This window comes from Oncorhynchus mykiss, chromosome 2, assembly GCF_057628025.1.
Source record: "Oncorhynchus mykiss isolate SJ-2025 chromosome 2, ASM5762802v1, whole genome shotgun sequence".
Classification (NCBI taxonomy): Eukaryota; Metazoa; Chordata; class Actinopteri; order Salmoniformes; family Salmonidae; genus Oncorhynchus; species Oncorhynchus mykiss.
This window is the reverse complement of record NC_143023.1, coordinates 101328998-101356965: the sequence shown is the minus strand read 5'-3', so window position 1 is coordinate 101356965 and position 27968 is coordinate 101328998. Positions and strand designations below refer to the sequence as shown.

At 40.8% G+C, this 27968-nt stretch overlaps 1 protein-coding gene and 1 pseudogene across 2 annotated transcripts; both read left to right on the top strand.

The window, feature by feature from the left end:
• Positions 1 to 59: 59 nt before the first annotated feature.
• Positions 60 to 18745, top strand: LOC149985324 (intestinal mucin-like protein). Its single transcript, XM_090215659.1, has 5 exons — positions 60 to 124; positions 765 to 907; positions 997 to 1028; positions 17043 to 17211; positions 18672 to 18745. Exons 2-5 carry the CDS (start codon positions 805 to 807, stop codon positions 18743 to 18745), a joined length of 378 nt encoding a protein of 125 aa, XP_090071785.1. The 5' UTR covers positions 60 to 124; positions 765 to 804.
• Positions 18746 to 19016: 271 nt separating this feature from the next.
• LOC149985323 (intestinal mucin-like protein) lies at positions 19017 to 27102 on the top strand (annotated as a pseudogene). The gene is made up of 4 exons (XR_016490550.1): positions 19017 to 19148; positions 19382 to 19421; positions 26421 to 26539; positions 26736 to 27102. The product of XR_016490550.1 is annotated as an intestinal mucin-like protein (transcript).
• Positions 27103 to 27968: the final 866 nt, after the last annotated feature.

Here is a 27968-nt window from a genome sequence, read left to right as displayed (position 1 = left end):
TACACATTGTGAACTTACTGTTTTGTCTTTCATTCCATCTTGACCATATTACAGATCTGACATGCCCTAAGACCAAAGTGTATAAGGCATGTGGCTCTACAATCCAGCCAACATGCAATTCAAGGTATCCATCTCATTCCCATCTCATCTCATTCTCATCTCATCTCAACTCATTCCCATCTCATCTCATTCCCATCTCAACTCATTCCCATCTCAACTCATTCCCATCTCATCTCATTCCCATCTCATCTCATTCCCATCTCATCTCATTCCCATCTCATCTCATTCTCATCTCATTCCCATCTCATTCCCATTTAATTCCCATCTCTTCTCATTCTCATCTCATTCTCATCTCATTCCCATCTCATCTCATCTCATTCTCATCTCAATCCCATCTCATTCCCATCTCATCTCATTCCCATCTCATCTCATCTCAACTCATTCCCATCTCAAATCATTCCCATCTCATCTCATTCCCATCTCATTCCCATCTCATTCTCATCTCATTCCCATCTCATCTCATTCTCAACTCATCTCATTCCCATCTCATCTCATTCTCAACTCATTCTCATCTCATTCCCTTCTCATTCCATCTCATTCTCATCTCATCTCATTCCCATATCATTCCCATCTCGTCTCATTCCCATCGCATCTCTTTCCCATCTCATTATTTTACACCACTTCCTAAAGTACATGCATTCTTAAAGGTTTCCAGTCTATGCCAAAGTTTCTAGTCTGTAATTAATAGATTTTTCTTATCATAGATACAATGAAAAATATGTGCATTCATGTCAGGGTGCACAAATGACCCGTGACATTGTATGTGACTCATTCATGGAGGGCTGTTTCTGCCCTGAGGGTACCATCTTGTTCAACACATTCTCTGACACCTGTGTTCGTGACTGTGGTAAGGATGTGTCAGTTTGAGGAATACATTGTTTAATTGTGTCTCAAAGTACCAGCATGTATGACGTAAGATCTTATTTTCCCTTCAAGGATGCACAGGACCTGATGGAAAACCCAAACAGGTAATAATGTGGATGTATACCACAATAAATCTGTCAGAAGAAATGGTTCAACAGCTCACTTCACATTAAGCTCAATTTGAGCTCCTACTTCTAAACATTTACCTTTTGTCGTGGCTAATCATTTCAAAATATGACACTTGCAAGAACCTGTGAATTCAATAATATACTTTTAATAGAATGTATTGCAAGCCGGAGTGGTCCGCGGAACACACACCTTTTTCAGAGCACTGGCTCTGATTTATACACATACAAAATATGAGTCCATCCCACATGCAAATGAAGTTACTTCCCTCAGTCCATCTGCCACCATTATATCCCAATCTGTGCATCCTGCTTGTTCAGCTCGATAACACCCACATCTGCTTTCCGTTAGATTATAATGGTGACAAGACCCTTGCTTTGTCCCTGCACTTAGCTAAATTAGTTCCTTTGTATGTGTGTCATCTAGGGTCAGCAGACTATGTGTCTCCTCTGTTTTTAGCGTGCTCAGCTATACTACTATACATTCCTCTATGTTATCTGTTTGTGTGTTATCTAGGGTCAGTAGACTATGTGTCTCCATCTTTAGTGTGTCCGGTTGCCCTAGGCGCCTATGTGTCACCTTCCCTTCGTGTGGTCTGTTTTTAGCGTGCTCAGCTGTTCCATACTCTCATGGCCTCCTCTGGTCTCCTCTCCTATACAATAGACAATGCATTTTACCAGAATGGCAAATGCACTCTATAAGTGTATCTCTCTCTTGTGTTACAGTATTATGTTCCTCCATATATGTACATCATTCTCCCATATAACCCTCCTCTGGTGCTTATTAAGCACCAAAAACTAAAAGGACATATATGGAGCATAATACCAACAGTTGATTAACAAAAATAAAGCTTACTAATCACCTAGACCAATCATCTCCCAACAATAACATAGATAGGAGTAAAAGATCAAATTAAAAACATTTAAAGAAAACCTAACTAGACCAAACATCTCTAGTATTTCATATGAGTAAAAGATCTAGTTCGGTATAGAAACAACAAAAAAATAATACATTACATTTTGATGAAGCATGAGCATGTAGTATGCCCACACATCCAGAAACTATCAGCTATTCCTTAATCCTGATTCTTTACCATTTCAAGATATAATGTTACTTGTGTGATATTACCACATTTTACCTTTGTGTTTTACAATCATTACTTTATCAAATTGACTAACTCCTGCAGTTTCTAACACCCAAATAGTGTATTCAATTAACTATAGTGTTTCCCACATCCATCCCATTATCTCCAATTAACTATAGTGTTTCCCACATCCATCCCATTATCTCCAATTAACTATAGTGTTTCCCACATCCATCCCATTATCTCCAATTAACTATAGTGTTTCCCACATCCATCCCATTATCTCCAATTAACTATAGTGTTTCCCACATCCATCCCATTATCTCCAATTAACTATAGTGTTTCCCACATCCATCCCATTATCTCCAATTAACTATAGTGTTTCCCACATCCATCCCATTATCTCCAATTAACTATAGTGTTTCCCACATCCATCCCATTATCTCCAATTAACTATAGTGTTTCCCACATCCATCCCATTATCTCCAATTAACTATAGTGTTTCCCACATCCATCCCATTATCTCCAATTAACTATAGTATTTCCCATTATCTCCAATTAACTATAGTGTTTCCCACATCCATCCCATTATCTCCAATTAACTATAGTGTTTCCCACATCCATCCCATTATCTCCAATTAACTATAGTGTTTCCCACATCCATCCCATTATCTCCAATTAACTATAGTGTTTCCCACATCCATCCCATTATCTCCAATTAACTATAGTATTTCCCACATCCATCCCATTATCTCCAATTAACTATAGTGTTTCCCACATCCATCCCATTATCTCCAATTAACTATAGTGTTTCCCACATCCATCCCATTATCTCCAATTAACTATAGTATTTCCCATTATCTCCAATTAACTATAGTGTTTCCCACATCCATCCCATTATCTCCAATTAACTATAGTGTTTCCCACATCCATCCCATTATCTCCAATTAACTATAGTGTTTCCCACATCCATCCCATTATCTCCAATTAACTATAGTATTTCCCACATCCATCCCATTATCTCCAATTAACTATAGTGTTTCCCACATCCATCCCATTATCTCCAATTAACTATAGTGTTTCCCACATCCATCCCGTTATCTCCAATTAACTATAGTGTTTCCCACATCCATCCCATTATCTCCAATTAACTATAGTGTTTCCCACATCCATCCCATTATCTCCAATTAACTATAGTGTTTCCCACATCCATCCCATTATCTCCAATTAACTATAGTATTTCCCACATCCATCCCATTATCTCCAATTAACTATAGTGTTTCCCACATCCATCCCATTATCTCCAATTAACTATAGTGTTTCCCACATCCATCCCATTATCTCCAATTAACTATAGTATTTCCCACATCCATTCCATTATCTCCAATTAACTATAGTGTTTCCCACATCCATCCCATTATCTCCAATTAACTATAGTGTTTCCCACATCCATCCCATTATCTCCAATTAACTATAGTGTTTCCCACATCCATCCCATTATCTCCAATTAACTATAGTGTTTCCCACATCCATCCCATTATCTCCAATTAACTATAGTGTTTCCCACATCCATCCCATTATCTCCAATTAACTATAGTGTTTCCCACATCCATCCCATTATCTCCAATTAACTATAGTGTTTCCCACATCCATCCCATTATCTCCAATTAACTATAGTGTTTCCCACATCCATCCCATTATCTCCAATTAACTATAGTGTTTCCCACATCCATCCCATTATCTCCAATTAACTATAGTGTTTCCCACATCCATCCCATTATCTCCAATTAACTATAGTGTTTCCCACATCCATCCCATTATCTCCAATTAACTATAGTGTTTCCCACATCCATCCCATTATCTCCAATTAACTATAGTGTTTCCCACATCCATCCCATTATCTCCAATTAACTATAGTGTTTCCCACATCCATCCCATTATCTCCATAGCTGTAAAAACATTCATTTATTCCCCTTTTTCTTTTCTTTTTACAATAGTAAACCCATCATTCTGAGGATCATTCAATTCAGTTCTTATGTTGCACATTCATGTTCTCCCAACATATTTTTATTTAATTCACGTCTGCCTTTAGTGTTACCTAGTGCCAAACTGCATTCTATGTTACACAAAGGAATATAGTATTTCTCTGAATACATTGAACATTTTACATTTAACACATTCTTCAAATGATGCAGGTTCAGGTACTATCAAAAGATCAGACCAAGGTGATTTTCTACACAAAATACAATTGTCCCTCCTATGTTTATTTCTGCTGTATACTTAGCCCATTCGTACCACTCATTCTTCACTACTTCTTCTCGTGTGGTGTCCTTGAGTGGTTCAGATTCTGAGATAGATGTTGTTTTTACAATGTTCTTGTCTTGAGGTTTATCATTAGAGTTTGTCAAAAAGTTCCAAATGTCAGTAAAGAACCCTACTGGTTCTGATGCTTTCTAGCTACCACAGGCTCTTCCTGTTTAGGTATTGGCGTAAGACCAATTCTAATGACTGAGGAGCTACTCCCTTCGGTCAATCTTCTTCTCGTTATTTCAACTATTAATTCTTCACCTTCTGCTGGTGTTATCTTGTTCATGATAAACTCCCACTCTTCCGCGTATTTGATTCATGTCAGGTAACATCCTTTGGAGTTCCAAATGACTTCTCCCTTCGTTTGATGATGTGTCCATCCACCGAATGCAATCTCCGGTACGGGTTTGATCCTTTTGTCTTCTGTTTTCCTGTTTCAGTTATGTGTTGAGGTGGGACAGAGATTCTAACCTTGTCAGTCTTTTTAGATTGTTTGACTGGTTCCTCTCTTCTCTTCCTGTTTCCACCCTACATCTTGATTGTGCGTGAGTCTGTTGTTGCTATACTAGCGTTCACTGTTACTTCTGTTATGTCAATGTCATTGTTCTTCTGTGGTTCTAACTTCAAGTGTCTGTTAAGGAGACAATTCAAGAGCTGAAAAGTCAATTTTGGGGAAATCCCCATTTTTTTCAGCTTGCTGGACTTTTCCTCCTCTTTGTGGGGTCTCTCCTTCTGTTCCTTGTGAGGCCTCTCCTCCTCTTTCTTCCCCTGAGGCTCCCTCCTCAGGCCGGACTGGGCTTCCATCTGGAAGGGTGTCAATTTTTAGGGAAGAGATGTTCCCATTCTGTAGGTGATACTTCGGGGTCCCACTCTAGAGGGCTTCCATCAACAAGGTTTGCCCCAACAGGTATATCATCAGGAGTAGCAGACATGTTACCCCCCCCCCCCTTCTGGGCTTTCTGGTCATACTGGAGGAAACTTTGGTTGTTTGTCTCTTTTCTTTTCAGGCTCTTTTCCCCTGGTGCTTCTTCTGAGTGTGTTAGTTGATGCACTCGTTGTATCTTGGCTTGTATCTGGTCTGCCATTTTCTTGATTCCTCCCCCGGCGCTTTGATCGTTTCCGCTGCTCCTGCTCCCTCCGGGCTCCCGCCTAGTGAATCAGCATCCTCTGTGTCCTCATCTCTGTATGGTTGTGTCCTTCTCTCCGTCGGGACTCGGGTGCAGTGGTTTAGATGATACCACGTCTTGCTTCCTTTCACTTGGACGGCCGTGTTTGTGGCTATTGCCACCTCGTAGGGTCCTTCTCTCCTCGGCTGATCCCACTTCCTTCGGAACACTCGAACGTAGACTAGATCTCCTGGTATCACTGGGAGAGGTCCTTCTGGTCCCCTTGGATCATCAGATGTGGAACCTCTCATCCTGGTTCAGGTTTCTGTCTTCTTTCTGTGAGGCATTCAGACTTAGAGACTAATGGCCTCTGTTCTATGATTACACCATACATTCTCTTATTTCCATCACTCATCACACAAACTGACATTCCAGCTGAAGCTGGCGAACCCTTCTCCATCTGGTTTCCTAAACATAAGACTTGGAAAACAAAGGACAAAACATAACAGTATTGACAATGTTATATGTTATGCATGACTGTATTCATGAATACTGAAATCTGAGACCATGACAATTCCCACTCTCTCTTCACCTCACTATGCCTCCAGGATACTTTTCTGCTGGACTACACAAAAATGGAAGCCCTAATTGGCTTCCTCGTGCTTTTATCCAGTCTTCCCCTTTCGGCCGAAGGTTCTGAGAGGTGTTCCCAAATCATGTCATTTTTTACTTAGTTCCCCATCTGCTCTATTTCAACTGATAAGCATGTGCATAACCTTAATCAACCTTATTTATTCTTGAAGTAATTCAACACTGAATGGGCTTTCACATCGAGCCTTCAACATGTTGTTTAGAGTACACCTACCCTAACATCTATCCTTTTTCATATGATACATTAACAAATAAAACAAGTAACCCCCAAACTCAACCCAGTATGTCTACAGTGGAATCTAGTCTCTCTCTCTCTCTCTCTCTCTCTCTCTTTTGTTTCACGTCCTCTGTCATGGTGTTTTCAAGCTCACCAAAGAGAGACATGACGATCTTTACCACTGCAGGTGCTGTAAGAACTATATCCCCAGCCTGGTGTATCTAGATGTACACTCTGTCTCCAGAATTCAGCCCATGCACTTCCATCTGGCCTCTTATGTGCTGTTTTTTTCCTGGGGACATACACACTAACACATGGGTTATTTCCTGACAACAGACTTTCTTCTTATAGCAAGATCACTAAATCTTAATTATTAAATAACAGCCCTATGTAAACATTCTGTCTCAAATACCTGGCCTCCTGCCACAGTAATATTCATAATGATAGCCAAATTATGGTCCCTACAGCAACTGCTGTAAGAATAACATGTAATCAGTCTTCCAGTGTGGAAGAATATCCAATCCTAACAAAACTAAGTCCTAAGCTTCTTAAACTTTTGCTCTAGTGTTCAAAATGCCACTACTTATTACTTTTACCTTAATTTAGGTATGTGTAATATTCTATTTACTTTTAGAATTGTCCCTATATTTTATATCCCTATATTTTTACAAGACCAACTGTCCTTCCTTTTCTGTGAGTTATCTCGTCTATTAATATACATTGTTTCAAGAAATAACACCCCTCCTCTACCATAACCTTCATATATGAGCCCCCAATGTAGTTACAGTTTTTATAACCCATAATACATAAGTCACTACTCCTAATTTCCTTCCATAGTTTGATACATACTTAAACATTCTTAAATCATTTTTAGTCCATTTATATCAGTCTCTCCTCAGGAACAATATACACACTTATTTTCCTCAAAACAAAAATAAATTGACCAAACAAGAAAAATAGTAAAGTAAATTATAATAACTGCATATTTGCAATAAATTACCACTATTTGTAATGTAATTAAACCTGAGGAAAACGTCCATCCATTTCATTCTACGCCCATATTGGTCTCTTCTTCATCCTTGGGTGTTATCACACAACAGACTATACTTTTTATTCAATTACTGATGTCATTCCAATGTATCACTCCAATTACAATGATATTGTAAAATAAAAGAAACAAAAACCTTTAATCTAATATTCTGCTAGTTCTGTCAATCAACCTGTCTCAGGATTAGTTTCCAGAGCTTCCCTAGGCCTAGTAAATTTAAACAGTCCTATAACCAAAACATAACTAAATGTTGTTTATAAATTGTCCAATCCAATATTCAGGATAACAGTCCTTAGTGTTTACTTTAACTCACATTTGACCTACTCAATTCAATACATCTCCCTTTAATAATTAACATTTATACTAAAAACTTTTAGTACCAGTAATATCTATTTTACCATGCGCCCTTTTGCCTCTGTTTTTCTGTCATGAGTGGCCTGGTAATAAAAGGTCATTATCCCAATCCCCTTTAGTCTTTCTTCTCCCAGCACATATCATTCCAGATACAGTTCACAGGTCATCAGACACAGTTACCCCTCACTACTCAGCCAGTAGGGTGGGTTTGAGTTTCACACACACTTGTTGTGGTGATAATCTCTCCCAAGCATTAATGCATTCTGACGTCACATTCCATGATAACTCCCTTATTCTACTGGCGATCTCTCAGATGAGTTACAGATTATGTAGTTATCAACATAACCCTCGCAGAGACCCCCACTCCAGTAAACTATTTGGAGTAACTGTTATCCCTTGTTAACATATATTTCCATTTTATATTTTATATGCAGAATGAACAAAGCACATTTTGTATTTACCCAAAGACCATAACCCCAGGGAACTGATCATTTCTCCTATAAACCCATGTTAAATAAAAAATAAACCTATTTGAATAACTAGTCAATTTAAGATTACAACTCTTCATCTTTTTCCCAAGGAAATAATATAATTTCAAAGTGATGGTACACTTTGAATAGAGACTGGTGTTTCTCAATCATTTTATAATTAAATCCCACCTGTTACAGCAATTTCTAGTGAAGTTGATCAGTCTTCACGGGAAATTCTTAGGGTTCAGGGCATTTGACACCATTAAAATGTTCTCTTTTCTTTAGAAACAACTTAAATACATTTTCAAAAACACTTCCATCCTTCTGCATACCCAATCTGAAACTGAACTGAAAACCCTTCCAAAGGAAACCCACTATCTCCTATAGGCCAAAAACACTTCCATCCTTCTGCATACCCAATCTGAAACTGAACTGAAAAACCCTATCCAGATACTAAGACTTTTAAACTTTTAAGTACCTAGGTGTCTGGCTAGACTGCAAACTCTCCTTCCAGACTCATATCAAACATCTCCAATCGAAAATCAAATCAAGAGTCGGCTTTCTATTCCGCAACAAAGCCTCCTTCACTCACGCCGCCAAGCTTACCCTAGTAAAACTGACTATCCTACCGATCCTCGACTTCGGCGATGTCATCTACAAAATGGCTTCCAACACTCTACTCAGCAAACTGGATGCAGTCTATCACAGTGCCATCCGTTTTGTCACTAAAGCACCTTATACCACCCACCACTGCGACTTGTATGCTCTAGTCGGCTGGCCCTCGCTACATATTCGTCGCCAGACCCACTGGCTCCAGGTCATCTACAAGTCCATGCTAGGTAAAGCTCCGCCTTATCTCAGCTCACTGGTCACGATGGCAACACCCATCCGTAGCACGCGCTCCAGCAGGTGTATCTCACTGATCATCCCTAAAGCCAACACCTCATTTGGCCGCCTTTCGTTCCAGTACTCTGCTGCCTGTGACTGGAACGAATTGCAAAAATCGCTGAAGTTGGAGACTTTTATCTCCCTCACCAACTTCAAACATCAGCTATCTGAGCAGCTAACCGATCGCTGCAGCTGTACATAGTCTATTGGTAAATAGCCCACCCATTTTCACCTACCTCATCCCCATACTGTTTTTATTTATTTATTTTTCTGCTCTTTTGCACACCAATATCTCTACCTGTACATGACCATCTGATCATTTATCACTCCAGTGTTAATCTGCAAAATTGTAATTATTCGCCTACCTCATGCCTTTTGCACACATTGTATATAGACTCCCCCTTTGTTTTCTACTGTGTTATTGACTTGTTAATTGTTTACTCCATGTGTAACTCTGTGTTGTCTGCTCATACTGCTATGCTTTATCTTGGCCAGGTCGCAGTTGCAAATGAGAACTTGTTCTCAACTAGCCTACCTGGCTAAATAAAGGTGAAATAAAAAAATAAAAAATAAAAAAAAGTGGCCGAATATCTCTAACTGTTTTCCTCAGTACCACAGTCTCCAATGACATTTTGACCAGAGAAAATGTAGCCCCTTTTTTTCTGGAAAATAAATGTACATTTCGTTAACATTCACAATTTTACCTTTTAATTCAGCAAGCCAATAGTATTACACATATATTGATTTTATTCTCTAAGCGTCTTAGCAGTTTCAGAAAATGACGCTATAGAATGTCTAACAAAACTAAAATCCCCTTACTTTTCCTGAGCATGCGATAAAAGTTTTAGCCATGCACAGAACGCATATTTTCTTCCTGCTCGGGTTATCTGTATCTTACCCGTAGAAATTGAAAACACCCATATATTACAATTTGCTTTTCTTCTAACTAATTTTACCACGTTTGTGATTTCTCATATACGTTTATTTTCCGTATGTTGACACTAATAACAACTTCTCCACGTATTTCATTACCACTGAAACTGTTGTTTCAATGCAAAATGATTCCAAGTGGGGCTATTAGTAAATCACATCGGTACCTTACTAGAAGTTTGGTAAAACGTGATCTAGTACGTATTTCATCACATATAAATTGTAATCTCTTTGAACCACTTATTGATCGATCAGATCAATACACGCTCGATACATCGATACACCGCTTGGTGAAAATTCCATTCTTACTAACCTCAAAACGATTAGTTGTTGCTCTTTTGAAAAGGGTGCAAACTCCTGTATAGCGGCATTCTCTGCTACCGCACTAAGTTCCAGTGTCATCTTACACTCATTTTCCCCCATACTTGTTAGCTCCACATCTACCACTTCTTACGCTTAGATATTTTCTATAGCTTTGCAAACCATTCGCACGTCTGCGAGGGCAAGCAGAATCATATCTGTCCCCCATCGTAATGTTTTTTCTGATGGTAGAATGCTGACATCAGAACGCTGGTAAATTGAGCTTCTTATTATGGTTTTATGTGATTGTTCCAATTCCTACCTGAATCGTTTAATTTGTTTATCCTGTTTACCGGGTAATGTTGCCCTACATTATCCAGTTTGTTATTTCATATTCAAGCCGAATTGGTAGAATTAACTTGCGCTTCTTTCAGTGACTCTATGGCTTTATTAAATTTCGCTATCTCTATATTCCAGGGAGAAACAGTCCATTTGTTTCCATGCCACTATTTTTTGCACCCCTCTCTACACTTCAGGCTATTTTTTAGACCGTAGCCTCTGTGAACACAGAGTGACTAACGTCTGTTTCTTACTCTGCTCGCACTGTTTAGGAATTATTCATGTGTCCTAGATTTTACTTATTCATCACTCTTTATCTTAATTAACCTAGACTTATTTTAACGTTATAGTATAATTTCAGTTTATTGGTGATTCTGCTTTCTCTTTTGTTACACACTGTTCTATCCGTTTTATGCTATTCGGTTAATGCTTCTTTAATTATTTTTATTTATTACTTGTTTTGACACTTTTTTATTACCCCTACTGCAATCGCTTACCACTTTATCACATCAGTGTTTTTATCCATGCTTATAACTTATTTTATTTTGATGTTCCTTACTTTTGTTCCCTCTACCTAATAGTAGTCAAACTATGATAGGGATCACTGTAACTGTATCAAACTGTGATAGAGGATCACTTTTGGCCAGTCAGAAGAAGTCAGAGGCACCCTTCTTCAACTTTATACTCTGTCACACGAGGGCTGCGCACTCCCTCTTCTGGACGTTCTGTCTAAACACACACAACCTGTCCTTTTTCCTACTGTTCTATGCTCACACAGAATTATATTACAGCATTCTTCTCATTCATTCGTTTATTTTCATTCATTCATTCGATCCTTTTGTTTTTACCTAAAAACAACACAGTCTTTCTCTATTGGCTTAATAGACTTCCTCAACATAAGCCTAGACTGATAGGACCCCTATGATATAACGAGACTACTGTCTAATCGGATCAACTTGTCCTTTTGTTTTTACCTAAAAAACAACACAGTCTTTCTCTATTGGCTTAATACACTTCCTCAACATAAGCCTAGACTGATAGGATTTCTGTGATATGACAAGACTACTGTCTAATCGGATCAGCTTGTCTTCATATCCTATTCATCCACCCCGTATTGATCTTTATTCTACGTTAGAGCAATATCGTGGCGTGACCTACTGATTTATAAACCCCCGTTTAGCTAGGCGGAGCGTTTTATATTCGCAGGATTTCCTTTTTCAGTTGAACGTCGCACAAGCCAGCGTTCTTCCTGCGTTCTAAATATTCATCCGTTCAGTCCTCTTTTTCAGAGCGGTAGCCATGAATATTTGTTTAACTACTTATTTATGCAGATCTCTATTATTTTAGAGCTGTATTCATAAGTAACCTGTCCATTCAGCCCTTCTACTAATTTTATTGAAGCGGTACTACAGGATTTTTCTAACTACTTATTTATGCAGATCTCTATTCTTTTAGAGCTGTATTCATAAGTATTCATAAGTAACCTGTCCATTCAGCCCTTCTACTACTTATTTATGTTCTAACCATATAAGCAGGCAGCTATTGCCCTGCGCCAGATCCCAGCCGCAACATGCCCAATTACACACCCGACACCATCGAAGTTCACAACCCCCGCTTACTTACTCACTAGACATGCATGCACATTCGTATTTGCTATACAATTCCCAAGCTTACACACATGCATGCAATTCATTGAATTCAAAAGTTCTTCAACATTTACTGGGTTTTTAGGACATTTTAAAGAGAGACCTACGTGACGCCCCTCTCGCTGAGACAGGATCTCTGAAGCAATCTATACAAACATTTCAACTACGTAAGAACAAGCTTACCTTTTTTATAGTTGTGTGGCCACATTTGTTTGCAAGATTGTCCAAAGAACCCGTCGTCAGCCAAGAACGTCTCAGTCCCTGTCACTCCTGGCCAAGCTCGCCAAGTTCTGTCGTGGCTAATCATTTCAAAATATGACACTTGCAAGAACCTGTGAATTCAAAAATAGACTTTTAATACACTGTATTGCAAGCCGGAGTGGTCCGCGGAACACACACCTTATTCAGAGCACTGGTTCTGATTTATACACATACAACATATGAGTCCATCCCACATGCAAATGAAGTTACTTCCCTCAGTCCATCTGTGCATCCTGCTTGTTCAGCTCGATAACAACCACATCTGCTTTCCGTTAGATTATAATGGTGACAAGACCCTTGCTTTGTCCCTGCACTTAGCTAAATGCGTTCCTTTGTATGTGTGTCATCTAGGGTCAGCAGACTATGCGTCTCCTCTGTTTTTAGCGTGCTCAGCTATACTACTATACATTCCTCTATGTTATCTGTTTGTGTGTTATCTAGGGTCAGCAGACTATGTGTCTCCATCTTTAGTGTGTCCGGTTGCCCTAGGCGCCTATGTGTCACCTTCCCTTCGTGTGGTCTGTTTTTAGCGTGCTCAGCTGTTCCATACTCTCATGGCCTCCTCTGGTCTCCTCTCCTATATAATAGACAATGCATTTTACCAGAATGGCAAATGCACTCTATAAGTGTATCTCTCTCTTGTGTTACAGTATTATGTTCCTCCATATATGTAAAACATTCTCCCATACTTTCCAGACACAAGACCTCCCTCTACCCCCAGCTGTGCCCTCGATACCATATGTGAATTGATTGCCCCCCATCTATCTTCTGAGCTCGTGCTACTAGGTGACCTAAACTGGGACATGCTTAACACCCCGGCCATCGTACAAACTAAGCTTGATGCCCTCAATCTCACACAAATGATCAATGAACCTACCAGGTTCAACCCCAAATCAGTAAACACGGGCACCTCATAGATGTCATCCTAACTAATTCGCCCCTCCAAATACACCTCTGCTGTTTTCAATCAAGATCTCAGCGATCACTGCCTCATTGCCTGCATCCGTAATGGGTCTGCGACCAAACGACCACCCCTCATCACTGTCAAACGCTCCCTGAAACACTTCTGCGAGCAGGCCTTTCTAATCGACCTGGCCTGGGTATCCTGGAATGACATTGACCTCATCCCGTCAGTAGATGATGCCTGGCTATTCTTTAAAAGTGCCTTCCTCACCATCTTAAATAAGCATGCCCCTCTCAAAAAATGTTGAACTAGGAATAGATATAGTCCTTGGTTCCATCCAGACCTGTCTGCCCTTGACCAGCACAAAAACATCCTGTGGTGTTCTGCATGAGCATCAAATAGCCCCCGTGATATGCAACTTCTCAGGGAAGTTAGGAACAAATATACACAAGCAGTTAGAAAAGCTAAGGCAAGCTTTTTGAAACAGAAATTTGCATCCTGTAGTACTAACTCAAAAAAGTTCTGGGACACTGTAAAGTCCATGGAGAATAAGAGCACCTCCTCCCAGCTGCCCACTGCTCTGAGGCTAGGAATCACTGTCAACACTGATAAATCCACTATAATTGAGAACTTCAATAAGAATTTCTCTACAGTCGACCATGCTTTCCACATGGTTACCCCTACCCCGGGTCAACTGCCCGGCACCCTCCACAGCAACCAGCCAAAGCCCCCACCATTTCTCATTCACCCAAATCCAGATAGCTGATGTTCTGAAAGAGCAGCAAAATCTGGACCCCTACAAATCAGCCGGGCTAGACAATCTGGACCCTCTCTTTCTAAAATGATCTGCCTAAATTGTTGCAACCCCTATTACAAGCCTGTTCAACCTCTCTTTCGCATCATCTGAGATTCCCAAAGATTGGAAAGCTGCCGCGGTCATCCCCGTCTTCAAAGGGGGTGACACTCTAGACCCAAACTGCTACAGACCTATATCTATCCTACCCTGTCTTTCTAAGGTCTTCGAAAGCCAAGTTAACAAACAGATTACTGACCATTTCGAATCCCACCATACCTTCTCCGCCATGCAATCTGGTTTCAGAGCTGGTCATGGGTGCACCTCAGCCACGCTCAAGGTCCTAAACGACATCATAACCGCCATCGATAAGAGACATTACTGTGCAGCCGTATTCATTGACCTGGCCAAGGCTTTCGACTCTGTCAATCACAACATTCTTATTGGCAGACTCGACAGCCTTGGTTTCTCAAATGGTTGCCTCGCCTGGTTTACCAACTACTTCTCTGATAGAGTTCAGTGTGTCAAATCGGAGGGCCTTTTGTCTGGACCTCTGACAGTCTCTATGGGTGTGCCACAGGCTTCAATTCTCGGGACGACTCTATTTTCTGTATACATCAATGATGTTGCTCTTGCTGCTGGTGATTCTCTGATCCACCTCTACACAGACGACACCATTCTGTATACTTCTGGCCCCTCTTGGACACTGTGTTAACTAACCTCCAGACGAGCTTCAATGCCATACAACTCTCCTTCCTTGGCCTCCAACTGCTCTTAAACACAAATTAAACTAAATGCATGCTATTCAATCGATCACTGCCCGCACCTGCTTGCCCGTCCAGATTCACTACTCTGGACGGCTCTGACTTAGAATACGTGGACAACTACAAATGCCTGGGTGTCTGGTTAGACTGTAAACTCTCCTTCCAGACTCACATTAAGCATCTCCAATCCAAAATTAAATCTAGAATCGGCTTCCTATATCGCAGCAAAGCATCCTTCACTCATGCTGCCAAACATACCCTCGTAAAACTGACCATCCTACCGATCCTCGACTCCGGTGATGTCTATCATCTATAAGATAGCCTCTAACACTCTACTCAACAAACTGGATGCAGTCTTATCACAGTTCCATCCGTTTTGTCACCAAAATCCCCATACACTACCCACCATTGCGACCTGTACGCTCTCGTTGGTTGGCCCTCGCTTAATACTCGTCGTCAAACCTGTAACGGTTTTCTTCCTGGGAAGGAGAGGCGGAACAAAACGCAGCGTGGTTATTTATAAACATCTTTAATGAAAGATGAAAACGTGAACAATATACAAAATAAGAAAACATGGAAAAACCGAAACAATCCTAACTGGTGCAAAACACAGAGACAGGAACAATCACCCACATGATACCTAAAGAATATGGCTGCCTAAATATGGTTCCCAATCAGAGACAACGATAAACACCTGCCTCTGATTGAGAACCACTCCAGGCAACCATAGACTTACCTAGAACACTCATCTGAACACAACACCATAGACTTCAAAACCCATAGACAAAACAAGACACATAAATCACCCATGTCACACCCTGGCCTAACCAACATAATAAAGAAAACACAGAAATACTAAGGCCAGGGCGTATCTACAAGTCTCTGCTAGGTAAAGCCCCGCCTTATCTCAGCTCACTGGTTACCATAGCAGCACCCACCCATAGCACGCACTCCAGCAGGTATAGCTCACTGGTCATCCCCAAAGCCAATTCCTTCTTTGGTCGTCTTTCCTTCCAGTTCTCTGCTGCCCATGACTGGAACGAATTGCAAAAATCTCTGAAGCTGGAGACTCACATCTCCCTCACTAGCTTTAAGCACCAGCTGTCAGATTAGCTTACAGATCATTGAACCTGTACATAGCCCATCTGTAAACAGTCCATCTATCTACCTCCTCCCCATACTGGTATTTATTTATTTATTTATTTTGCTCCTTTGCACCTCAGTATCTCTACCTGCACAGTCATCTTCTGCCGATCTACCATTCCAGTGTTTAATTGCTATATTGTAATTACTTCACCACCATGGCCTATTTATTTCCTTAACTTACCTAATTTGAACTCACTGTATATAGACTTTTTGTTTTCTTTTGTTCTACTGTATTATTGACTGTATGTTTGTTTTACTCCATGTGTAACTCTGTGTTGTTGTTTGTGTCGAATTGCTATGCTTTATCTTGGCCAGGTCGCAGTTACAAATGAGAACTTGTTCTCAACTAGCCTACCTGGTTAAATAAAGGTGTTCTCAACTAGCCTACCTGGTTAAATAAAGGTGAAATAAATCAAATAAATAGCCCACAAAAAGGATCTGTATAGAACCCCCATTATTTTAATCAGTTTACTAGTTTCATTGGGGCTTGTAAGTTGTCCAGCCCTGAAGAGGCTGGAGCCCTATTGTTATTATCAATCAATCAAATGTATTTGATAAAGCCCTTTTTTCATCAGCAGCAGCAACAAAGCCTTTACACATACCCAGCCTAAAACCTCAAAGAGCAAGCAATGCAGAGGCAGAAAGACAGTGGCTAGAAAAAACTCCCTAGAAGGCAGAAACCTAGGAATAAACCAAGAGAGGAACCAGGTTCTGAGGGGTGGCCAGTCCTCGTCTTAACAAATTTGAAGTCTCTGTTAACAGTGTTTGTTTTGTCCCAACACAGTTTGGTGAGACTTGGAACAGTAACTGCCAGAAGTGCACGTGTAATGCTGACACACTGAGTGTCCAGTGTGAACCAGTGAAATGTCCGCCCCAAGAAATTGTTACCTGTAAGAAGTACGGTGAGGTGTTGGTCAACGAGACGGTGGACTGCTGTCAGATAAATACATGTGGTGAGTAGAGACAGGGTAGAGAGGCACCTTAACGTGCTACCAGGTAACCTGGGTACAAGTCTGTTTGTGCTAAATGTTTGGCATATGACAAGGAGTGGAATGTTAGCACCAAACAGCTCTTCATTCTAGCTACTTCATAAAGCCTTCATAAGCACTACATAAAGGTGTTACAAAGCATCTATAACGTGCTTTATAAAGGGTTCATAAATGTGCCATAACTCTGTGACATAATCATCGGACTGTGAATAGTGTAGCTTGTCCCTGAGCTGGTGGACCAATGGTTTCTTACCTGTCTTTCTGCTGGAGGTTCTGCATGTTGATTCCAACCTTAAAAGTAACAACAAAATACATTTAGCAGGTGTTTTAGGAAATGCCTTTGTAACACCAATTATAAAGCACAGGTTTGTCTAATTTGACATGGTTATAGATTATTTGTAACACATTTCTGTAGTGTTTATGAAGCCTTTGTACCACGTCACTGGACCCTGTCATTGGACCCTGTCAGTGGACCCTGTCACTGGACCCTGTCACTGGACCCTATCATTGAACCATCATGCACCATAATTTAAAAACTGTGTAAAGTGATAAAACAGTGACTTCATATTTCTATTCCAAGAAAGTCGAAAGGCACAGTGCTCACTCAAACATATCATGTACTTAGACTTTAACTTCAACCTGGAGGTAATTATTAAACCCAGGATGAATGTAAATATTGTCATGAACATGGAGCAGGTGTCATGATGGTAACATGGTGCAGGTTTCATGATGGTAACATGGTGCAGGTGTCATGATGGTAACATGGTGCAGGTGTCATGATGGTAACATGGTGCAGGTGTCATGATGGTAACATGGTGCAGGTGTCATGATGGTAACATGGTGCAGGTGTCATGATGGTAACATGGTGCAGGTTTCATGATGGTAACATGGTGCAGGTGTCATGATGGTAACATGGTGCAGGTGTCATGATGGTAACATGGTGCAGGTGTCATGATGGTAACATGGTGCAGGTGTCATGATGGTAACATGGTGCAGGTGTCATGATGGTAACATGGTGCAGGTTTCATGATGGTAACATGGTGCAGGTGTCATGATGGTAACATGGTGCAGGTTTCAGGATGGTAACATGGTGCAGGTGTCATGATGGTAACATGGTGCAGGTGTCATGATGGTAGCATGGTGCAGGTGTCATGATGGTAACATGGTGCAGGTGTCATGATGGTAACATGGTGCAGGTGTCATGATGGTAACATGGTGCAGGTGTCATGATGGTAACATGGTGCAGGTTTCATGATGGTAACATGGTGCAGGTGTCATGATGGTAACATGGTGCAGGTTTCATGATGGTAACATGGTGCAGGTGTCATGATGGTAATATGGTGCAGGAATTGTGACTAACTTAACCGTTCAACAACTGTTATGTCTCAACCATTGTCTGACCGTTTTATTGTGTGTTCTTTCAGTGCCCAAACCTGTTTGTGTCCACAACAATACTGAATACACGGTGAGAAGTGACACTTCTTTGCAGGCAGAATAGAGCAGTATTATAATAAATCATTTGTAAATTTTGCATAAAATAAACCTAAATATTGATGTCCTAATGAGAACATATAAATGCTTACAAATGTTCATAAATGATCATAAATGTTAAAGGTGTAAATGCTTAAGAATTGTAATGTTTGTTTACATTTTCAAATAATGATGTACATATTTCTAAAAGGTTTATAAATGATTTATCAACGCTTATATATTGAAGTTTTTATAACGTACAGTATTAAATTACCAACATTTATTTTTTTGCTACTTGACAGCTTGGGGAGTTTTGGTCGCCCCCTAGTGACCGCTGTGTGAAGTATGAATGCACAAAGACAAACAGCCAGTTCATCGTTGTGGAATCCAAATTGAAATGCCCAGTGTTCCGTCCAGAGGACTGTGTCCCTGTAAGTAGATGAGGAAACTGGTTGAATGTGTTTGTTTGAAGTAAAGTAACTATACCTAAATATACTGCTTGCTTCATTTGATAGTAACTTGTAGGTTATATTGAATTTACACCCGAGTAACATATTCATAGATGGTCATAGTTATCTATTATAACATCTATACTGTGTTCTCTAGCTCATTAGACTGTAACTAGTCATATCCAAATTGAGCTGTACACTATTCTTTTTGACAGGGAACTGAGAAAACTGATGCAAATGGATGTTGCACAACCTGTAAGTTAAAACAATATAATGATTCATTTCTAAATCTTAATGATTTGTGCAAAGTTGTATTTATTGTTTATACATCAGATCTACTAGTCAAACATGACCTCTTATGAACCTGACCTCTTATGAACATAACCTCTTATCAAATCAAATCAAATGAATTTATATAGCCCTTCTTACATCAGCTGATATCTCAAAGTGCTGTACAGAAACCCAGCCTAAAACCCCAAACAGCAAGCAAAAATTGCCTAGAATGGCCAAAACCTAGGAAGAAACCTAGAGAGGAACCAGGCTATGAAGGTTGGCCAGTCCTCTTCTGGCTGTGCCGGGTGGAGATTATAATGTTCATAAATGACCAGCATGGTCAAATAATAATAATCACAGTAGTTGTCGAGGGTGCAACAAGTCAGCACCTCAGGAGTAAATGTCAGTTGGCTTTTCATGGCCAATCATGAAGAGTATCTTTACCACTCCTGCTGTCTCTAGAGAGTTGAAAACAGCAGGTCGGGGACAGGTAGCACGTCCGGTGAACAGGTCAGTGTTCCATAGCCGCAGGCAGAACAGTTGAAACTGGAGCAGCAGCACGGCCAGGTGGACTGGGGACAGCAAGGAGTCATCATGTCAGGTAGTCCTGAGGCATGGTCATAGGGCTCAGGTCCTCCTAGAGAGAGAAAGAAAGAGAGAAAGAGATGGAGAATTAGAGAGAGCATACTTAAATTCACACAGGACACCGGATAAGACAGGAAAAGTACTCCAGATATAACAGACTGACCCTAGCCCCCCGACACATAAACTACTCCAGCATAAATACTGAAGGCTGAGACAGGAGGGGTCAGGAGACACTGTGGCCCCATCCGATGATACCCTCGGACAGGGCCAAAAAGGCAGGATATAACCGCCCCCACTTTGCCAAAGCACAGCCCCCACACCACTAGAGGGATATCGTCAACCACCAACTTACCATCCTGAGACAAGGCCGTGTTTTGCCCACAAATATCTCCGCCACGGCACAACCGAAGAGGGGGGGGGGCAAAGACAGGAAGATCACGTCAGTGACTCAACCCACTCAAGTGACGCACCCCTCCTAGGGACGGCATGGAAGAGCACCAGTAAGCCAGTGACTCAGCCCCTGTAATAGGGTTAGAGGCAGAGAATCCCATTTGAGAGAGGGAAACCGGCCAGGCAGAGACAGCAAGGGCGTTTCGTTGCTCCAGAGCCTTTCCGTTCACCTTCACAATCCTGGGCCAGACTACACTCAATCATATGACCTACTGAAGAGATGAGTCTTCAGTAAAGACCGAGTCTGCGTCTCTCACATGGGTAGGCAGACCATTCCATAAAAATTGAGCTCTATAGGAGAAAGCCCTGCCACCAGCTGTTTGCTTAGAAATTCTAGGGCCAATTAGGAAGCCTGCATCTTGTGACCGTAGCGTACGTATAGGTATGTACGGCACTACCAAACCGGAAAGATAGGTAGGAGCAAGCCCATGTAATGCTTTGTAGGTTAGCAGTAAAACCTTGAAATCGGTCGTTGCCTTAACAAAGTAGAGCATTGCAGTAGTCTAACCTAGAAGAGCATGGATACCAAAAGCATGGATACCTTTTTCTGCATCATTTTTGGACAGAAAGTTTTAGATTTTTACATTGTTACGTAGATGGAGAAAAGCTGTCTTTGAAACAGTCTTGATATGTTCTTCAAAAGAGAGATCAGTGTCCAGAGTAACGCAGAGGTCCTTCACAGTTTTATTTGAGACGACTGTACAACCATTAAGATTGATTGTCAGATTCAACAGAAGATCTCTTTGTTTCTCGGGACCTAGAACAAGCATCTCTGTTTTGTCCGAGTTTAAAAGTAGAAAGTTTGCAGCCATCCACTTCCTTATGTCTGAAACACAGGCTTCTAGTGAGGGCATTGTTGGGTCTTCACCATGTTTCATTGAAATGTACAGCTGTGTGTCATCCGCATAGCAGTGAAAGTTAACATTGTGTTTTTCAATGACATCCCCAAGAGGTAAAATATATAGTGAAAACAATAGTGGTCCTAAAACGGAACCTTGAGGACCACCGAAATGTTCAGTTGATTTGTCAGAGGACAAACCATTCACAGAGACAAACTGATATATTTCCGACAGATAAGATCTAAACCAGGCCAGAACTTGTCCGTGTAGACCAATTTGGGTTTTCAATCTCTCCAAAAGAATGTGGGGATCGATGGTATCAAAAGCAGCACTAAGGTCTATGAGCACGAGGACAGATGCAGATGGTCTGAAGCCATTAAAAGGTAATTTACCACCTTCACAAGTGCAGTGATGGGGTCTAAAACCAGACTGAAGCATTTCAGATACATTGTTTGTCTTCTGGAAGGAAGTGAGTTCCTGTGCAACAGCCTTTTCTAAAATGTTTGAGAAGAATGGAAGATTCGATATAGGCCGATATTGTTTTGTATTTTCTGGGTCAAGGTTTGGCTTTTTCAAGAGAGGCTTTATTACTGCCACTTTTTTTGGATAGAGAGACGTTTATTATGTTCAACATAGTAGGGCCAAGAACAGGGAGCAGCTCTTTCAGTAGTAGTAGTAGGGTCCAGTATGCAGCTTGAGGGTTTAGAGGCCATGATTATTTTCATCATTGTGTCAAGAGATATATTACTAAAAAACTTGAGTGTCTCTCTTGATCCTAGGTCCTGGCCGTGTTGTGCAGACTCAGGACAACTGAGCTTTGGAGGAATATGCAGATTTAAAGAGGAGTCCGTCATTTCCTTTCTAATGATCATGATCTTTTCCTCAAAGAAAGTCATGAATTTATTACTGCTGAAGTGATAGCCATCCTCTCTTGGGGAATGCTGTTTTTTAGTTAGCTTTGTGACAGTATCAAAAATACATTTTGGATTGTTCTTATTTCCCTCAATTAAGTTGGAAAAATAGGATGATCGAGCAGCAGTAAGGGCTCTTCGATACTGCACGGTACTGTCTTTCCAAGCTAGTCGGAAGACTTCCAGTTTGGTGTTGCGCCATTTCCGTTCCAATTTTCTGGAAGCTTGCTTCAGAGCTCGGGTATTTTGTATATAGCAGGGAGCTAGTTTCTTATGACAAATGTTTTTAGTTTTTAGGGGTGTAACTGCATGTAGGGTATTGCGCAAATTGAGTTCCTCAGTTAGGTGGTTAACTGATTTTTCTCCTCTGACGTCCTTGGGTATGCAGAGGGAGTCTGGAAGGGCATCAAGGAATCTTTGGGTTGTCTGAGAATTTATAGCATGACTTTTGATGTTCCTTGGTTGGGGTCTCAGCAGATTATTTGTTGCGATTGCAAACGTAATAAAATGGTGGTCCGATAGTCCAGGATTATGAGGAAAAACATTAAGATCCACAACATTTATTCCATGGGACAAAACTAGGTCCAGAGTATGACTGTGACAGTGAGTGGGTCCAGAGACATGTTGGACAAAACCCACTGAGTCGATCATGGCTCCGAAAGCCTTTTTGTAGTGGGTGTGTGGACTTTTCCATCTGAATATTAAAATCACCAAACATTTGAATATTATCTGCTATGACTACAAGGTTCGATAGGAATTCAGGGAACTTAGTGAGGAACGCTGTATATGGCCAAGGAGGTCTGTAAACAGTAGCTATAAAAGTGATTGAGTAGGCTGCATAGATTTCACGACTAGAAGCTCAAAAGACGAAAACATAATTTAAATTTTTTGTAAATCGAAATTTGCTATCGTAAATGTTAGCAACACCTCAGTCTTTGCGTGGGATATGGTCATTAGTGTAACCAGAAGGAAAGGCCTCATTTAACACAGTAAATTCATCAGGCTTAAGCCATGTTTCAGTCAGGCCAATCACATCAAGGTTATGATCAGTGATAAGTTCATTGACTGGAACTGCCTTTGAAGTGAAGGATCTGACATTAAGTAGCCCTATTTTGAGATGTGCGCTATCACAATCTCTTTTAATAATTGCAGGAATTATTTATCCGTTATTGTACCAGGTAAGTTGACTGAGAACACATTCTCATTTGCAGCAACAACCTGGGGAATAGTTACAGGGGAGAGGAGGGGGATGAATGAGCCAATTGTAAACTGGGGATTATTAGGTGACCATGATGATTTGTGGGCCAGATTGGGAATTTAGCCAGGACACCAGGGTTAACACCCCTACTCTTACAATAAGTGCCATGGGATCTTTAATGACCTCAGAGAGTCAGGATCACAGTTAAACATCCCATCCAAAAGACAGCACCCTACAGAGGACTGTGTCCCCAATCACTATATTAGTTTTAAACCAGAGGAAAGAGTGCCTCCTACTGGCCCTCCAACACCACTTCCAGCAACATCTGGTCTCCCATCCAGGACCAACCCTGCTTAGCTTCAGAAGCAAGCCAGGAGTGGTATGCAGGGTGGTATGCTGCTGTCTTGAATGGAAGAGGTCTTTAGTCTAATGAGATTGCTAAGGCGAACACCGCCATGTTTAGTTTTGCTCAACCTAGATTGAGGCACAGACACGGTCCTAGATTGAGGCACAGACACGATAGCTGAGCTGACTACACTGACTGTGCTAGTGGCAGACTCCACTATGCTGGCAGGCTGGCTAACAGCCTGCTGCCTGGCCTACACCCTATTCCATTGTGGAGCTAGAGGAGTTAGAGCCCTGTCTATGTTGGAAGATAAGATGAGAGCACCCCTCCAGCTAGGATGGAGTCTGTCACTCCTCAGCAGGCCAGGCCTGGTCCTGTTTGTGAGTGAGTCCCAGAAAGAGGGCCAATTATCTACAAATTATATCTTTTGGGAGGGGCAGAAAACAGTTTTCAACCAGCGATTGAGTTGTGAGACTGCTGTAGAGCTCATCACTCCCCCTAACTGGGAGAGGGCCAGAGACAATTACTCGATGCCGACACATCTTTCTAGCTGATTTACACGCTGAAGCTATGTTGCGCTTGGTGACCTCTGACTGTTTCATCCTAACATCGTTGGTGCCGAGGTGGATAACAATATCTCTATATTCTCTACACTCGCCAGTTTTAGCTTTAGCCAGCACCATCTTCAGATTAGCCTTCACGTTGGTAGCCCTGCCCCTGGTAAACTGTGCATGATCGCTGGATGATTCGTTTTAAGTCTAATAATGGAGTCTGTAATGACTAGGGTTTTCAATTTGTCAGAGATATTGGTGTGAGGCTTCGGTGTCTCAGACCCCGTAACGGGAGGAGTAGAGACCAGAGATGCTCGGCCTCAGACTCCGACCCCTTGCTTAAAAACTTATTGGATATAGGGGGCGCTCTTTTAATTTATAGATAAAAAAACGTTCCCGTTTTAAACAAGATATTTTGTGATGAAAAGATGCTCGACTATGCATATAATTGACAGCTTTGGAAGGAAAACACTCTGACGTTTCCAAAACTGCAAAGATATTGTCTGTGAGTGCCACAGAACTAATGCTACAGGCGAAACCAAGATGAAATTTCATACAGGAAATGCCACAGATTTTGAATGCGCTGTGTTCCAATGTCTCCTTATATGGCTGTGTATGGGTCACGAATGAGCTTAGACTTTCTGCCGTTTCCCCAAGGTGTCGACAGCATTATTATAGCAGTATTTGTAGGCAAATCATTGGAAGATTGACCTTAGGAGACTACATCTACCAGGTGGCCGCTTGGTGTCCTCCGTTGCAATTATTGCGTAATCGCCAGCTGCGTGTATTTTTCGTTTGCTTCGAGGAGAAACACAGCTGCCACGAATGATTGATCATCGAATAGATATGTGAAAAACACCTTGAGGATTGATTCTAAACAAAGTTTGCCATGTTTCTGTCGATATTATGGAGTTCATTTGGTAAAAAGTTTGGCGTTGTAGAGACTGCATTTTTGGATTTTTTTCTTAGCCAAACGTGATGAACAAAACGGAGCGATTTCTCCTACACAAGTAATCTTTTTGGAAAAACTGAGTCTCCTCATTGAAAACATCCGAAGTTCTTCAAAGGTAAATTATTTTTTTTTTATGCTTTTCTTGTTTTTGTGAAAATGTTGCCTGCTGAATGCTAGGCTTAATGCTATGCTAGCTATCAATACTCTTACACAAATGCTTGTGTAGCTATGATTGAAAAGCGTATTTTGAAAATCTGGGATGACAGGGTTGTTAACAAAAGGCTAAGCTTGTGAGCCAATATATTTATTTCATTTCATTTGCGATTTTCATGAATAGTTAACGTTGCGTTATGGTAATGAGCTTGAGGCTATAATTACGCTCCCGGATACGGGATTGCTCGACGCTAGAGGTTAATGGGGAAAACCGGTTGAAAGTTTCTGTCGGCTGATGGAGCGACACCAGTTGAGCATTCCTACAGCAATTGCCTCCAGAAGCCATGAGAAAGCCCGGCTGCGGGGACCGTGCGAGGGGATTTATACTTACGTTACTATCTGTACTTACTGGTGTCACAAACTTGCAGCACATCCTCACCAGGCGATCGTTCTCCTGTACATTATGAGCACAGCGACTGCAATTAGAAGGCATCGTGTTAATGTTACTACTTATCTTCGGCTGTTGGAAGTCCTGACGAACCATGTCCAGATAAAGCTTCCGGAGTGAAAAAGTTGAATGAAAAAAGAAAACAAGTCAAGGGGGTAACGACCAAGGTCATTCCATATCTTAACCTCTTATGAACATAACTTCTTATGAACCTGACCTCTTATGAACTTGACCTCTTATGAACCTGACCTCTTATGAAACTGACCTCTTATGAACATGACCTCTTATGAACATGACCTCTTATGAACATGACCTCTTATGAACCTGACCACTTATGAACATAACCTCTTATGAACCTGACCTCTTATGTACATGACCTCTTATGAACATAACCTATTATGAACATAACCTCTTATGAACCTGACCTCTTCTGAACATAACCTCTTATGAACATAACCTCTTATGACTCAATAAATCAATGTTGAGTTATAGTAAGGGGGAAACTCACCACTTTTAAATGTCCTCCTTAACTCTGTCTACCTCCACAGGCACTTTAATCAGTCACTGTGATGTGAAGAACACCACCACCTACCTAGAGGTGAATAACTGCAGGTCCTCTGTGCCGGTGGAAATGTCAGCCTGCGGGATCCTGTGGAACGTCTTCTATGTGAATACAAATTCTAAATAAGAACACACACACGCCGAAAAAGCACACAGAAACAAACGCAACATGCATTTGGGTCTTGCAGAAATTTGTAAGTGGGGAATTGAATTGAAGGGTAAGAATTCAATGGAAGTTGACCTATGGCAGAATAAATGTGGTACTGTTTCTAACAGTGTTGTTTGTGTGTCCTGTTTGCTAGATACTCTGCAGAGAAAAACACCCTGATGCACTCCTGCTCCTGCTGTCAAGAGATGTCTACCAGTGAGAGGAAGGTGGAGATGGTCTGCCCTGATGGGAAGAAGATCATGCAGTCCTACATTTACATTGATAAGTGTGGCTGCCATGACTCTGAGTGTGACAAGAACAACCACTTAGATTAGGCCTTGATGAATTAAGTATTTTGAAGTGTTCTTATTTACCTGCATGGAATATTCAATAGTTGTATCTAAAGGGAACCAATAGGGTCTGTCTCATTATCATATAGACTACTTTCATGAACTGCATGTTCTTTCTCTCTACACTATCATAGACATTATGCAAACCTATTAAACTGATGAAGAAGCATGAAGTCATTATCTTTCTTCGTTTTATTTCATATTGTCAAGTGCGTCAATGTGTGACTAGTGTCGGGGAGAATCGTTACAAACTATAACACTTACAAGAACTTGTGAATTGTGAATTCTTGTGAATTCTTGTAAATTATTGTGAATTCTTGTGAATTGTGAATTCAATATAGGCTTTTAATACAAACATATCAGAAGCCTAGATGGTCCGCGGAACACACACTTTTCCAGAGCATTGGCTCTGTATTTATACACACACAGTATATGAGTCCCTTCCATATGTAAGGGAACTCCCCCCTGAAATGGACAAAAATGAATGGGAGGTCATTGTCTAGCGATAGTTAAGAGTGCCTCCCCTTAATGTATTACCCTGCCTGTCACAGAAAGACAAACCATATACAAGGGGTCCAATACCACCCAATTCGGCGTTGATTCGTGTAAAGTTGATTGCAAATGCCATATGGCAAATGCCAGGTGTAACACTTTGAAAATCCAACAGGTGGTGAGCGCGCTCCACCGTGGTTTTTCATATTGCAAATGCAACCCAAGTCAACATCCAAAAGAAAAAAATTTAAAAAGTGCATTTTTTTCCCATAACCTAGCAACCCCTTAAAAAAGTGATTTCTGGACCGTTTTTAGAAATTCTTTCGATTTTTTTGTCAATTACACATGTGTAAGAACTGTATGAATATACTTTTGTCCAATTTTATTATCATAATTAAAAAAATAAAAATAACTTGCGCATAAGGGATATGTTTTGTCCATTTGCAATATGATTTCATAGGAAGTCAAAAGTCAAAAATAGCAACATTTTATAAAAAACTTCACACACCCTTAAAAAAGTGCTTTCTGGGCCGTTTTTCGAAATT